The 13,586-nt window shown below is 38.3% G+C and overlaps 1 protein-coding gene across 11 annotated transcripts in view; it reads right to left on the reverse strand.

The window, feature by feature from the left end:
* The window catches only part of synj1 (synaptojanin 1), an 83,480-nt gene that overhangs the window by 22,431 nt on the left and 47,463 nt on the right, over positions 1-13,586 (reverse strand). For all 11 annotated transcript variants that reach the window (XM_069888764.1, XM_069888765.1, XM_069888763.1 and 8 more), the window contains 6 exons: positions 13,068-13,260; positions 9,479-9,637; positions 6,000-6,156; positions 5,289-5,406; positions 3,857-4,072; positions 886-964 (listed from right to left, as the gene is read on the reverse strand). In XM_069888764.1, the coding sequence (XP_069744865.1) occupies positions 886-964; positions 3,857-4,072; positions 5,289-5,406; positions 6,000-6,156; positions 9,479-9,637; positions 13,068-13,260 (922 nt within the window). The remainder of the gene's footprint in view (positions 1-885; positions 965-3,856; positions 4,073-5,288; positions 5,407-5,999; positions 6,157-9,478; positions 9,638-13,067; positions 13,261-13,586) is intronic.

Genomic DNA, 13,586 nt, shown 5'->3' on the forward strand with positions numbered 1-13,586 from the left:
CAAACATTAATTGTCACATCTGCTTCCAAAACATGTAAAAAAATACTAGATAAAAGATGCTAATACAAATTTAAGCCCTTTCCTTACCCAGTCAGAATGGATCAGTTTCCCATGAGCTTCTGCATATACAGCAATTGAGTAGATTTTGTCTTAATGGGAACACTCCCAATTCAAGGGCAGGTATAAGCTGGAATGCTAAATTGTGATTGTCTCTAACCATTTCTCCTCTGAGAAGGATGAGACAATCAAGGTGACATGTCTAAGATAAATAATTTTGCTTACATAGTAAAAATAGAAGAAATGGGAAATCACCAATGCCAAACATATTTAAACAAACTTTATGTTAAAGATGCTATCAAAAAAATCTGACAAAGGCAAAAAAGTACACGAAGAGAGAGAGAATATGCTACTGGGACAATTAATCTGCTGTAATTGTACTAAATTATAGCGAGGCCTCCAAGGACCCAATTGCTTGTACCTCCTCCTTTTTCTATGAACCCAATGAGCTTAGCCAAAGAGATACCTTCTAAACAATACAGAGTTAAGTCATGGTCGAGAGATGAGCCAAAGAATAGTTATTTACCTGGATAATCCGAGACAACCGTTAGGAATAAAGTGGGTTACAAAGGATAAGGTTGCAATATTAATGACCACAAATCAAGCCATGGTCAAACCAGGAATCAATGGGCACAGGTGAGTTTGAATAACAAATTTGCAAGTCAGGGTACTGGTAGTTAGTTTTCCAGTGTTCCCTTTTATAAAAAAATACAATGTTGAACATCAGTGAAGCAGAAGGAAACACAACTTAATTATTTAAACCACACGGGAAAATCTAGAAAATTTACACCACCTTTGCATTACTATGTTATAAAGAAATGAACCTACCTCCATGCCACTTAACTTCTGCACTGCAAGGGCAGAACTACCTTCCAAGAATGTCACCCACATTTTGTCTTCTACAAACCTAAAAAAGTACATTTTCAGTCATATCTTAAATACATATTAATAAGTATACACACACACACACACACACACACACACACACACACAGACAGGGAATGGAAAAGATTTAGTTCTGGTATCAATGATGAGCTACAGAAAATATAGAAGAATTGACTGATTTCAAGTCACAATAATGGTAGTTTTATACCATTCCCCAAGTTCTTCTAATATGCCATCAGTATGAAATACTTGGTTAAACTCTGGGTGTGCACTGTTGATTAATGTCTAACAGTAATCTTTTAAAGCAAAATTATCAAATACTTTTTACAGAGAGTAAATAAAAATGTCCTAGATATTATAAGGTGATAGTACAAAAACAGCATTTTTCAATAAGGTTAAAATTCAAGATTATTCTGCTTTGTACAAGTTACCATATTTTTCAACAATTAAGTCAACTGGAAAATAGGTCAACCCCCACCCCCTTTTTTTTTTTAAGTTTCATTTTAATGATTTTATGGTCCAGCATATGTCGACCAACATTTTCAGGCTGTCTGGGCCTCTCAGCAACAACTCCAATTTTTTAAAAACACCCAATAGACAAGTAACAAAGCTGTAAATTAAGCAAGTTTTAAAAAAAATCTCAGGCTTCCAGGTCAGAGCGGAAACCTCGGTCTACTGGGCAGGAGTGGCGACCTTGTTCTCCCAAGCAGGAGAGAACGTGGCAGCCTACGTGGCAGAAGCAACGACCTTGGCTTACCGGGCAGGAGTGGCAACCTCAGGCTACCAGGTCAGAGTGGGGTCCTTTGGATCTATAATTGTAGAATGTCTGGGTGAGTTATGGCGGAGCCCAGTGGTAGGGAGGGGTCGGGGAACAGCGGTGCCGGTGGTGGGAGGTGCTTCCAGGGTTGACTAATATGCCAAATTGGCACTTCCAGGGTCAACTTACATGCTGAATTGACATCAAACAGTTTTTGACCTGACCTGAATATTGCAATGCATCAGACCAAACAAGATGGTGGTATTTTTCTTCTACTTGGGCTGTCTTGCTTAATCAAGTTCTTTTGTATTGGAACTTTTAGATTTTAACCACATTTTGTAAAAAAGTGCTTTTTTACATGACCTCTCAGACTCTCTCTCTGTTTAATTTTATTCTGATTGCAATGAGATTGTCACTTCAAAATGCTATTCATGTTTCTGTATATCTGATTAGTACAGCACTGCATTTAGTAGTGCACCATCTTCAATTGTCATCACATACAAGCCTGAACATAAACAATGATTTTATAAAAAGAACCTAGATGATTACTAGTACCTGGAATCAAATATTTGGCAAATAATCAACAGATATGAAAAGAAAATAGTAGTCAATTATAAGATAAAATCCATGTTAGTTGTCTCATGTAGCATATACAAACAGAAAAATTGGAGAAAGGATATACCACTTTTCCAGCCTCCTTCACTATCGAATGTGATTAGAGCTGATCATCCATGTCAATACACTACAGGTAGTCCTCAATTCATGACCTATGTGAGCTACATCCACCCACACATATGACCAAATTTAAAAAAAAAATACTGTATATTTGCTGAGATTCTTCATTAAAGGCTTATTTGTTAAAATTTTTTTTGACAAATTGATAATGAATTAAGACATGCAAATCTGACTTACGACCAATCCGAGTTATGACCAATCCTTCTGTCCCAATTACGGTTGTAAATTGTATTCCTGTTCTTTCTCCAAATCCCTTGATGCCATTCTCATCTGGAAACTCAACTTAACCTCTGTGATTTCCATAGGTTGACCATATTCTAAGTGAAGAGATTTCTCCTCATCTTAGTCCTAAATGTATTGCTTTGTATTCTGAGGCAATGATCTTGCCTTAAAGACCTCATTACGAGAGAAAACATTCCACTTGCTTTCAGTCCATCTAGTCAATAAGAAATTTCCTTTTTCAGTCTTGGTCCTGATGCAGGGTCCTAAACTGAAACACTGACAATTAGTCTTCCCCTTCCCCCTTCCAGAAACTGTTCAACCTACTGATATCCTCCAATAGTGGTTTAATTTTGCTCCAGATTCCATGCTCTTGTGTCCATCTAAATTTTGTTTCATTCCAATTCCCCTTGCATTCTTTCAGACACTTGAGAATACAAATCTCATCTTTCCTCACAAGGCTAACCCTCCATCTCGCTGATTGATCTGGTAAATGTTTACCACATTCCCTCCATGCCAATTATATCTGTTCTTAGAAAAGGAGACCAAAACTGCACACATTACTCCATATACAATGTCACAAGGCCTTGTACAATTGCAGCAAGAACACTTGCTACAAAGGCCAACATTTCATTTGCTGCCTTTACAGCTTACTGCACCCATTTCCTTTCAGTGACTGGAATACAAGAACACCAAAGTCTTGTTGTAAATAAACACTTCCCAAAATAATGTAATTTAAATAATACATTTCCATTCTATTTTCCTACCAAAAGAGATTGCCATGCTTCTGCAAAGCTTTTCCCTAGTCACTCAATCTGTTTGTCACCCAGAACCATTATTGCATCCTCTTTACAATCTCATTCCAGTTAGGGTCATTGGCCACCACAGTGTCTAATTATTACAGGAAAATATTTGCATAGGGTGTGGAAAGGAAACATGTAGAGGAAACTAATTCAGGAAGGCACTTTGGTTGGAATGCCTGAGTTGCAGCAAAAGATCTGTTTTATGCTGTGCAACTCTAGGTCTCTACATGTCCTAACTTGGAATTGTATGCCCTCAAAATCCATTGCGGGATTAAACTGTTCAGCAAAGGAAAGGTCTTTCAAGGCCCAGATTAATTATGTTAGAAAAATAAAGTCAATAAGATTGTTATATATTACAAGTTGATGGAGAAACTGATGGGGACAAGACATAGTTAATTACCTTATCAAAATAACATCACCGTAAAATGCAAACTGTTGAAGCAATTGGTCTATCAGGTTATCATCAAAAGTGTCATGGTCTGAGGAGGAGCTGGTCAGTGACACTACCACTGTGCCATCCGGTGGTCCTTGCAGAGCAATAACTTCCTTGTACACCCTCTGCCGTGCATCAGGATCAATGTCAAATATGTCAATATCTATAATGGCAACCACAGGCCTAATAAAATAAAAATAACATTATTTACAACTTGTAATGAGTAGAGAAAAGAAACAAAACTGAGTGACTACAGTGAAGGATGCAAAATTGAGATGTGGCTCTTTTAACCATCACCTCTCCTTCATCCACCCCCAGTTACTCCGAAATATATTGCATACTGAGGTTTTCTTTGTTAGACATTCAACTCCAATTGTTTTGGACAAATTAGCTTTTTGTGAGACTCTGAAGATCATGGGACAGCTTTGTTGTCCTGGAACCTCCCACGCTATAACTAAATTCCCTTGACTCCAGTTATCTGAAATAAATCAGTGAAACTGAAAAGTATTTTAGTCAAATAAAAAATATTTTAGCACAATATCAAACCCTGTATCTCAAAATATCAGAAAACTTAAAAGAAAATGTCGTCACCTCAATAAAAAAGTTAGTATAACATCTATCCAGTTAATTAATGAGAAGCATGAAATTAAGACTTGATTTTGCTGTTCTGCTGTGTGACTGGTCACAAACTTCTCCTTTGTTGTAATTTGTAACAACATCACACAATAAATCCTTTGTGCTTTTATACATTAGTCACCATTGTCATCTGCCCATTTTTGTTATTTAGACATACAGTACAGTAACAGGGCCATCCGGCCCACAAGCCCATACCTTGCAAATACCCTAATTAACCTACAACCCCCATACATTTTTGAAAGGTGGGAGGAAACCCACACAGACTCGGGGAGAACGTACAGACAGTGCCGAATTTGATATCAGGTCATTGGCGCTGTAATAACATTGCCCTAACCAGGCAGCATTACTTTTTAAAATACTGTGTTTCCTCCATTAAAAGATGGAATAAGTTCTTGGCAAGCAGTTTAAACAAAATTTTTAAAAATTAAAGGTTAGATGAAATGCATCATTTCAGTCCAGTGTATTCCGATGCACTAAGTGGCATGCTATTCCTGTGAGTGAGAAACAAATTTTGTGAACATGCGTATCCCAAAGAACCAATGGTGATCAAATGAAAATTCGTACATCAAACATTCGTAAATCTACTACTTTACATGTGACCAAATGTTCAGGTCACCACTTTAAAATTAGTCTTATTTTTGGGTACACAAAAGTGACAAATCATAAAAGCTTAAACAATTTAAAATCTGTGATCTTTATACACTTCAGACTTGTGACATTTTTAAAAATATTGCATTTCAAGTTGCTAAAATAGTTGGTGTACCTATGATCTGATGTTTTTAATTCTGCTCTTCCATAATACACCAATGTTCCAGGACTCCATGAATTAGTTAGTTTAGATTCATCCTTAATACTGGAATTCAGCAAATCTAGGTCTTCAGCTGTAAAATAGCAGAACTAAATAATATAGCATAAAATTCCTCATCACAACCACCTTCTACATGAAAATAACTGAAGGAAGTGAAAATGAGATTCCGGAGGAAGCTTTTGAATTGTAGATTTACTTCAAAACACTGGATTTGCAAACTTAATTGTTTAACCAGTGACAGAAAGCGGAGAGAATAGATTCAGCATTGCCATAACCACTTGACCTACTGTCAAACATTAAGATAGGAGAGCTTTGCCTAATATTAGAAAGTTGGGGCAAAAGCTAACCGACTTTCCGTTAAAAGGTAAACGTGATAACTTATTCCACGCATAATATTCACCCTTTAAAGACAAGATCCATACATTTTACACCTGTTACACATGGAAAGCTTAAATATTAAGGGCTAAATATTCACACCGAATACTTTGAACACACAGGAAGCGCAGATTTGGGGTTACAATGGACTATAATAATATCCAGCCTTCAATTCTCTGTTGGTATTATGGGTTGCTGTGAGGATGAATAAAGCGAGAATAATGTGGAATTATACTCATGGTGCTGAGGAATGAAAATGTAAATATCTTGCAAGAAAATTGGTTCTTGTACCTGATTTGTCAACAGGCCACTTCCTTCTTTTCCAAAGAATTCGATCTGTCCAAGCTGGAGTCCGACATTTTTCACTTGTATCATAATCATCAGAAAATAGGTCGTATTTGTAAGTTGGAGCAAAATTTATTCTACCTTCCAGAAATTCTCGAAAAATCTACAAACAAAAAACAAAATGATACAACCATTTCACTGGACAGACTGAGAAAAGTGCATTAATTTTCCACCACAGAGTTGTATGACAGAAGAGTCTCCGGAAAGTTTCAATAGAAAGGTCTCGCAAATACAATTAAAAGGTATAATGTGATTTCCAGTGATCCAAGCGACTTTAAAGGGAGTGTGGGAACCAGGGCACCAGAAAGCCACTGGGATTTCCAAACAATGGGAGTGTGGAATAACAATTCTTATATAGGTTTAAGTTTAATGAAAACAAGTGTCCTTACAGTCAAGACACAGAAGAATTTATAATGAGGAAAAAGGAAATAGTAGCAATAAACAAATAATGATGAGGATACAAATAACTTCCCAGTAAAATAAAAGGAAAATATTATAATTAAAAGAAAAACTGTTGCTCAGGCCCCAAACATGCCTTTCAATGTGAAGCCACACTTCGCTTATACATCCAGACAACTTATTTACTGCATCCAGTGCTCCCTTGTGGCATTCTATACATTGGATAGACCAGTCGCAGATTGGGAGATCGCTTCACTCAGCACCTCCTCTCCATTTGCAACCTCCCAGCGGCCAACCATTTCAATTTCAAGTCACACTCCCGCACTCACCTCGGTCCATGGCCTAGTGTACTATCCCACCCAGACCACCACAAATTGGAGGAACACCTTATTTTCCATTTGGGCACTCTCCAGCCAGACTGCATTAACATTGACTTTACTGCTTTCCATTAAACCTACTTGCTTTTTCTTTCCCCTCCCCTTTCCTGTCTTTCCAGTCATCCCTCCTCCCCTTCATTGCTGTTATCCCTTCCCTCCTTTCTCCATCTATCTTCTGCTTTTGCCATCTCCCTTTCTCCCCCCCCCCCCCCCCCTCCCCACCCCCACTCTTGTGATCGGATGCCTGCTGGTATTTTCTCATACTTTGATGAAGGGCTCAGGCCCAAAACATCGGTTTTATATCTTTACCTTTGCTACATAAAGGACACTGTTTGACCTACTGAGCTTCTCCGGCATTTTGTGTTTTTACTTCAACCACAGTGTCTACAGATTTTTATGCCTAAATATATAATCATGAAAAGATTGGATACATCTGTTGCCATCTTCCAAAATTATTTAAACTATGTGGCAAATGGAAGAAGAGAAAGCAAAGAACTAGGGATTAGTTAGTCAGTTGTAGAGAAACTGCTCGAGCCTAGTATAAACTAGGTAACAAAAGAACACTTTGAAAGTATTAACAATAGTGGACAAGTCAACATGAACTTTTGAAAGAGAACTTGTTTGACAAACCTGTAAGAATTTTTCAAGCATGTAACAGGTTGAGTGATGAATGAAGAGTCAGTGAAAAATGTTGCACTATATGGGAGTCCCCCAAAATAAAAATGCAAGCACATAAGGTGGTAAATGGGACATTGGCTTTAATTGAAAGAAGTTTTTGAATGGAAGAGCAAGCAATGGGCCTTTGTAAGATCACTCGTGTTGATCAGCGCTGTCGCAGATGCAGACTCGCAGGCAGCGAGGGAACGGAGATGTAACACTCCTGTGGGGTCTAGCCACTCAGTCAACTGCCATTGGCTCCACAAGGGCTTTGAACAGCCTGTTGAGGGAGCTGACAGTGGTTTTATTTGAAATCCCAAAACTAAGGGTCTGCGCCCAAGATGGTACTGCCAATAAATTGGCAGTAGCTTTGAGGGGCTGCAGATTCCGGGGAGGCGGAGAACTGGAACAGGACACCAGAGGACGGGAAGATCATCACTGCCACCCCCCCCAATCTGAGAAGGAGAAATGGAGATGACCCACAGGGACGGTGACCATGGCAGCAGACCAGTGATGGGCTCTGCGGCTGAGGGACCAGTGCATACGGCGGGCTGCTGGCGACTCGAGGTGAGGGAACCCATGAAAACTATGGACTTCTGGAGACTGCTGTCAGGAGACTCGCGGCAGGCTACGGACTGCTGGAGACTGGCTCAAACTGGCTGGAGGGGCACCAGGTCTCAGAACCGGGCTGTGAGGAGGTGCCAAGGGCGCTGAAGGATTCCTGACTGTGTCGAAGGTTCGGATCTGGAGCTCGGGTGGCCGATAGTTTGGACTGGACTCTGTGTAACTGCACAGACACTCGAACTAAGTCTGTCTGCAAGACTGACGGTAGGACTGTCAGATAGATGTACTTTGGCAATTCCTGCTGGTGATGAATCATGCGATACAACACTTTTATTACACAATGAGAATAAAGTGAATCTTGAGTCATAAGAATATTTTGCACAATTTTTCTAGAAAATTATATATGTAATAGCAAAGGTTCGCCTAAATTGATTTCTAACTCAGCAGGTCTGCTGTATGTTTAGCTACTCAAAAAAAGCACGAGTGGATTTTTATGAAGGAAGAATATTTCCTCTTTAAAAGGAGAGTCTCGAATAATAGAATAAATAATTGAGAACTGAGATGAGAAGAAAATTCCTCCCTCAGAGGTTGAATTTTGCACCACCCAGAGGCCAAGTTGCTAAATATATTCAGGAAATTTTGACATAAAAAACAAAGGATATGAAAAGAGAAAAGGAATAGCATATTGAGATACATGATCAGCCATAAACGTACCGAATGGCAGAGAAGACTTGAAAAGCCAAAAGGCATATCCTGGCTTTACTATTCTGTCTCTAAGAATGTGACCTCGTTGGTCTTAGTTAAATTCAACTATGGGCCATTTAGGAATTATATGGGTAACAGCCATTCTGCATGTTTGCTCCATGAAGAGGCTTACTTGACAATGGGTAGGAAACATAAAGTATTGTTTTTGAAAAAAGTTTGGATTCTTCCCTCGTATTGAAAATTTTTAACATTTCCCAGGTTTGATAGACTTTTAACTCCAATAGAAATTTTCAAAAAAAAAACCATGTTTTTCAAATTAAACTACCTACAAGGCTTACATGTCACATTAAGCAGCATGATGGCAAGTTTATTTATTGGTAATCCATGTGAAGTCACAGGATAAGGGCAGTGAGAATGCTGAATGACAAAGGAACTGCTCACATTATACATGAAACAATATTTACTTGTATATATGAATACTTATCCTGCATATGTATTGTTTGTCTGTACGTGTGTTATGTCTGGTTGTGAGGACCAGAGAATGCTGTTTTGTCAGAATGTACTTGTGCAATCAGATGATAATAAACTTCACATAAATCAAGGGTTGCTTTTTCCTAACTCCACCCTCCCCATAAATACGATGCAAGCCAATATTTTCAGGACAAAACCAGTCTGCCACAAACACATCTTACCCCATTCATTTTTAAGAAACTTCAATCTTACCTGTCCGGAATTTTTTTGATTAACAAGTTGATCCCCTGACAGAAGAGAATCCCAATTCTGTTGTCTTATCAGCTCTTTTACTTCTTCATTTGGAAGATCAATTCGGTAATTGAAATCTCCACACCAAAATATGTAATCATGAGAAAACAGTAATCTTCCCTACAGAAAGTGAAGAGAATATGATTTAGAATTAAATTCTACAAAAAATGTTCTTTTATATATTTTCAGGTTGATAATATTGAAAGCATTCTATTCAAGACTTGCTTATTTCATTTACTTCAATGCATTTTACCAAAAATGTTCTTTAGCCAGTCTTCCAAGATCCGGAATTTAATGCAACTGAGCAAATCTTCAAGCTATCTGTATCAAGCACTACAGGAATAAAAGTTTGCAGTATATCCTAGCAAGACCCAAATTGACACATTAAGTCAAAAGTAATTCTCGTGAGATTTTTATCTTCTCAGAATCCAAGCAACAATCAATTCAACTCAGTCTACGTGGCATCAATAAAAAGCTGAGTTCCTTGGGTCTCATGACCCAGGTACAGCACTGAAGAATTATGTTCCATAAAGAGCCAGCCTTCAAATCATGTATGGGACAAAGTGCAAAATTGCACAGCTCTGTCTGTTCATGTAAAGCAGGATATGCAAATGAGGTCTTCACTTTCCCATAAGTGCTTTCTTAATCGTCAAAATAGTGGAAGGTGTCATTACAAAGTTTTCAAGTAGCTGTTCATCACTACAGTATTAACTTGATTAGCATTGACATTCATCAACATAAGAACCAAATTTCAAACTCAGAATTTGACAATATGACCTCAAATGTTCTGGGAAAATTTAAAATCAGTTGGAATCAGTCAAAAGCTCCAACAGGTAACATGATACATAATAAAGGAAAATTATTATTTAAAAAATCTTGGGTAAATGTGTCCCTTCAAAGGCCCTCAGCAGAACCGTGAAAGAGAATGGTTGGGAGGGGTGGTGACAGTGGCTTATTGCCATGATAGAACAAGGCAAATATGTGGACGAATGGGCTAATGGAAGTAGTCACAGGATGATAATACATTCCAAATATATGTTGCAAATACTAATTTGTGGAATATGCCCAATAGGTCAGATTGTACTGAGAAAGAAAGAAAAACTGAAACAACTATCACAGAAAAATAAGTCGCTGCGGTCATAAAACCCCTAATATTTCTCATCCTCAGTTGTTCAGGACCTCCCTCCATAAAGTCAGAATTGGAGTTATTTGTTGATTATTGCAGAATTCACAGTTTCATTATACAGTCCTTGAACTGCCAAATGTAAAGCCCTGCTCATGCCACAACAATACCAAGAAATCACCTCGTGTTACATTCTTGATACTTCCTATTCCTGAAACCCCACTTATAAATAGCCTGAAGAAAACTGAGCTAACCTTGAAGATGGCTGTACTTGGTCAGCCATAATATAAACATAAACCAGAAACATAATTGTGTATAAATATTATGGATGAAATAGCAGATCAAAATTTAGATATTTTATAGCAAAGGAGACCCAAAACATCCTGATCACAAATCTATGCATCTATAAAGCATTCCAAAACCAGTTCAGAAACTTAACACCAGAACAAACAGTTGGCCAACCATAGTGACAGTGTGCAAGATCAGTAGTACCTTAACAATATCCCATTTCTAACATTTATAAAGACAAAGGCAGCCAAGTTCATGGGAACAAGATATTCCTTCACACGCAATTAAACTATGCAAAAATAAGAAAACAGTGGAAATGCTCAGCAGGTCAGGCAGCATCTGTGAAAAGAGAAATAAAATAACATTTCACATCAAAGACCCTTCAAGAGAACTGAAAAAGTGAGAAAACAAGTTGGCTTTAAAATGCAAGAGAGATGTGGGTGGAGTGGGGATTGAAAAGACAAAGGTTCAAAGGTTCCTTTTATTGTAATGTAATAATACATTAAAAATGTAATATACATGATATACTTCAACTTTTATCTGCCGCAAGGCACCAAGTGCCAATAAATTTGCCTCCAGCATTCCTGCAGCTGCACAGATTCCTGGTCAATCCATTGGCAGCCCGAGCTCCAGATCCAAATCTCCCACACCATCAGGACCCTTCAGCACCTGAGGCCCTTTGGAGGACCTCCTTGCCCTTAGCACCCTCTTGAACTCCAGTTCTGATACCTGGTTCTCTTGAGCCAGTCTTCAGCAGCCCGCAGCCTGTGTAGGACCTTCGACCTCAAGTCACCAACAGCCTGCATGAGTCCTTTGACAGCTGAGTCCAATACCAATCCGCTGCTATCCAATAGGGTCATCTCCTATGCTTCTCCTTCTCGACGTGTGGTGTTCTCCCCAATTCTGGATCCCTGCTCCCACAGAGTCTGGAGCCCCTCCAAGGTACACCACCGAGCACAGGTGCTGCCATCTTGGGTGTAGACCCCTGGTTGCAGGACTTTTTTTTAAATAAGCACCATGGCTTCCGTTACCAAGGAGTTTAAAGCCTGTACGGAGCTGTCGTTATTAGGACCGGGCAGTAGGACCCTGTGGTACAGCCCTGTCTCTGCTTCCTGCTCTCTTGGGACTGTACCAGAAGCAGCACTGCCATTACAGCAGCTCTGATAGCATTGTCATTTTTTTTTTCCCTCCAGAGCAAAACAAAGCAAATGTTACTTTGAGTAAAGTAGAGATGAAGGATGGACAGGGAAAGGTCACAATTTCTTTTAAGCTGCATTCCTTGAAGAGAAAATGACAGTGAATTCAATGATAATTTGAAATAAAAAAAAAACGAGAGTGTAGTGTAGAGATAGACAAGACAAGGGGATTCTTTCTCCTAGGGCGAGGCCTGGGTTAGTGTGTCATAAGCTGTTGATGAAGTTATCTGGATGGTTGGTTAATGAGGGAGTGTAGAGAAACTGAGAACAAAGTTGTAAAGCATGCTCGAAAACATCAAATTTATTTTTACACAGATGCTACCTGATCTGGTGAGTGTTTCCTGTTTTTGCTTCAGATTCCAAAATACATTATTTCTTCGCTGATGATCAAAATCCTGAAACACCCTAACAATTACGGGAATATCTTTACCATGTTGTCCTCAAAAGTTCAAGGCAGCAGGTGACCACACCCTTAAGATATTCAAGAATGAGTAATATACACATCTTTTGCCAATCATTAAATGCCCTAGAGGAAGTTGCTTTTATAAATTATTCTAATCCAGATGATTACAAATTCCGTCATATTTTTACATTAAGATGAATAGTGAACGATAAATGTCTGAATATAGTTGGTACTTATTCCTTCCTTAACATTATGAAAAAAAATCATCTGCTTTTATCATTTATTTATGTAAACTTGCTGAACAAAACTGACTATCGTGTCATGTACAACAGGCAGTACAAAAGTTTTGAAAGTGCTTTGGGACTTCATGCAGTTCTAAAAGACAAATGCATTTCAAGCATTTTACTTAAAAAAAATAAAATTTATTCTCTAAGTTTTTGGAACCTCAATTTTAGACTATGGTACAAGCTTGTAAAAACAACTTTTACAGGAACCAACACAAGCGCTTCAATGCAGAAATTGGTAAAAAATAGATTATACCATTGGAAAACTCAGTTTGCGAGCTATTTCCATGTAATCCTCATTCCTTTCCTTGACCTGTGACTGTCCTGCGGCAAAATGGGCACAAACAAAGCAAAGGCTGGTGGTATACAACAGCATGTGGACAGCAACTGCCCCTTTGTTACCAGTAGCTCCTCCCATTCCAGTCTTTACAGTGTCCACTGCTACGTCTCTGAAACAGAATATCATTACACCAATTAAACAAAACTTGAGAGCCTCCTCCAACCACATTTATTTCAATAAAATAGTTTGATGTCAAGGATGTTTCCTAATCTTTCATTACGTACAAATGTCTAGCAACATACATAAATTGTCATTGTCATATTTAAATTTAATTCTAAACTCAAAATTAGAGATAATCATGTTAGAGAACAAATTGTTTTTCTTTTCATTTAGCCTTAGTTGGATTGGGTTAAGGTTATCGCACTGTTTGCTAAAGGGTAAAGTCTTAATCTTTAATGAGCTTACTGGACAATATTCCAATTTTATATTAACCTT

This window comes from Narcine bancroftii, chromosome 7 (assembly GCF_036971445.1).
Source record: "Narcine bancroftii isolate sNarBan1 chromosome 7, sNarBan1.hap1, whole genome shotgun sequence".
Lineage (NCBI taxonomy): Eukaryota > Metazoa > Chordata > Chondrichthyes > Torpediniformes > Narcinidae > Narcine > Narcine bancroftii.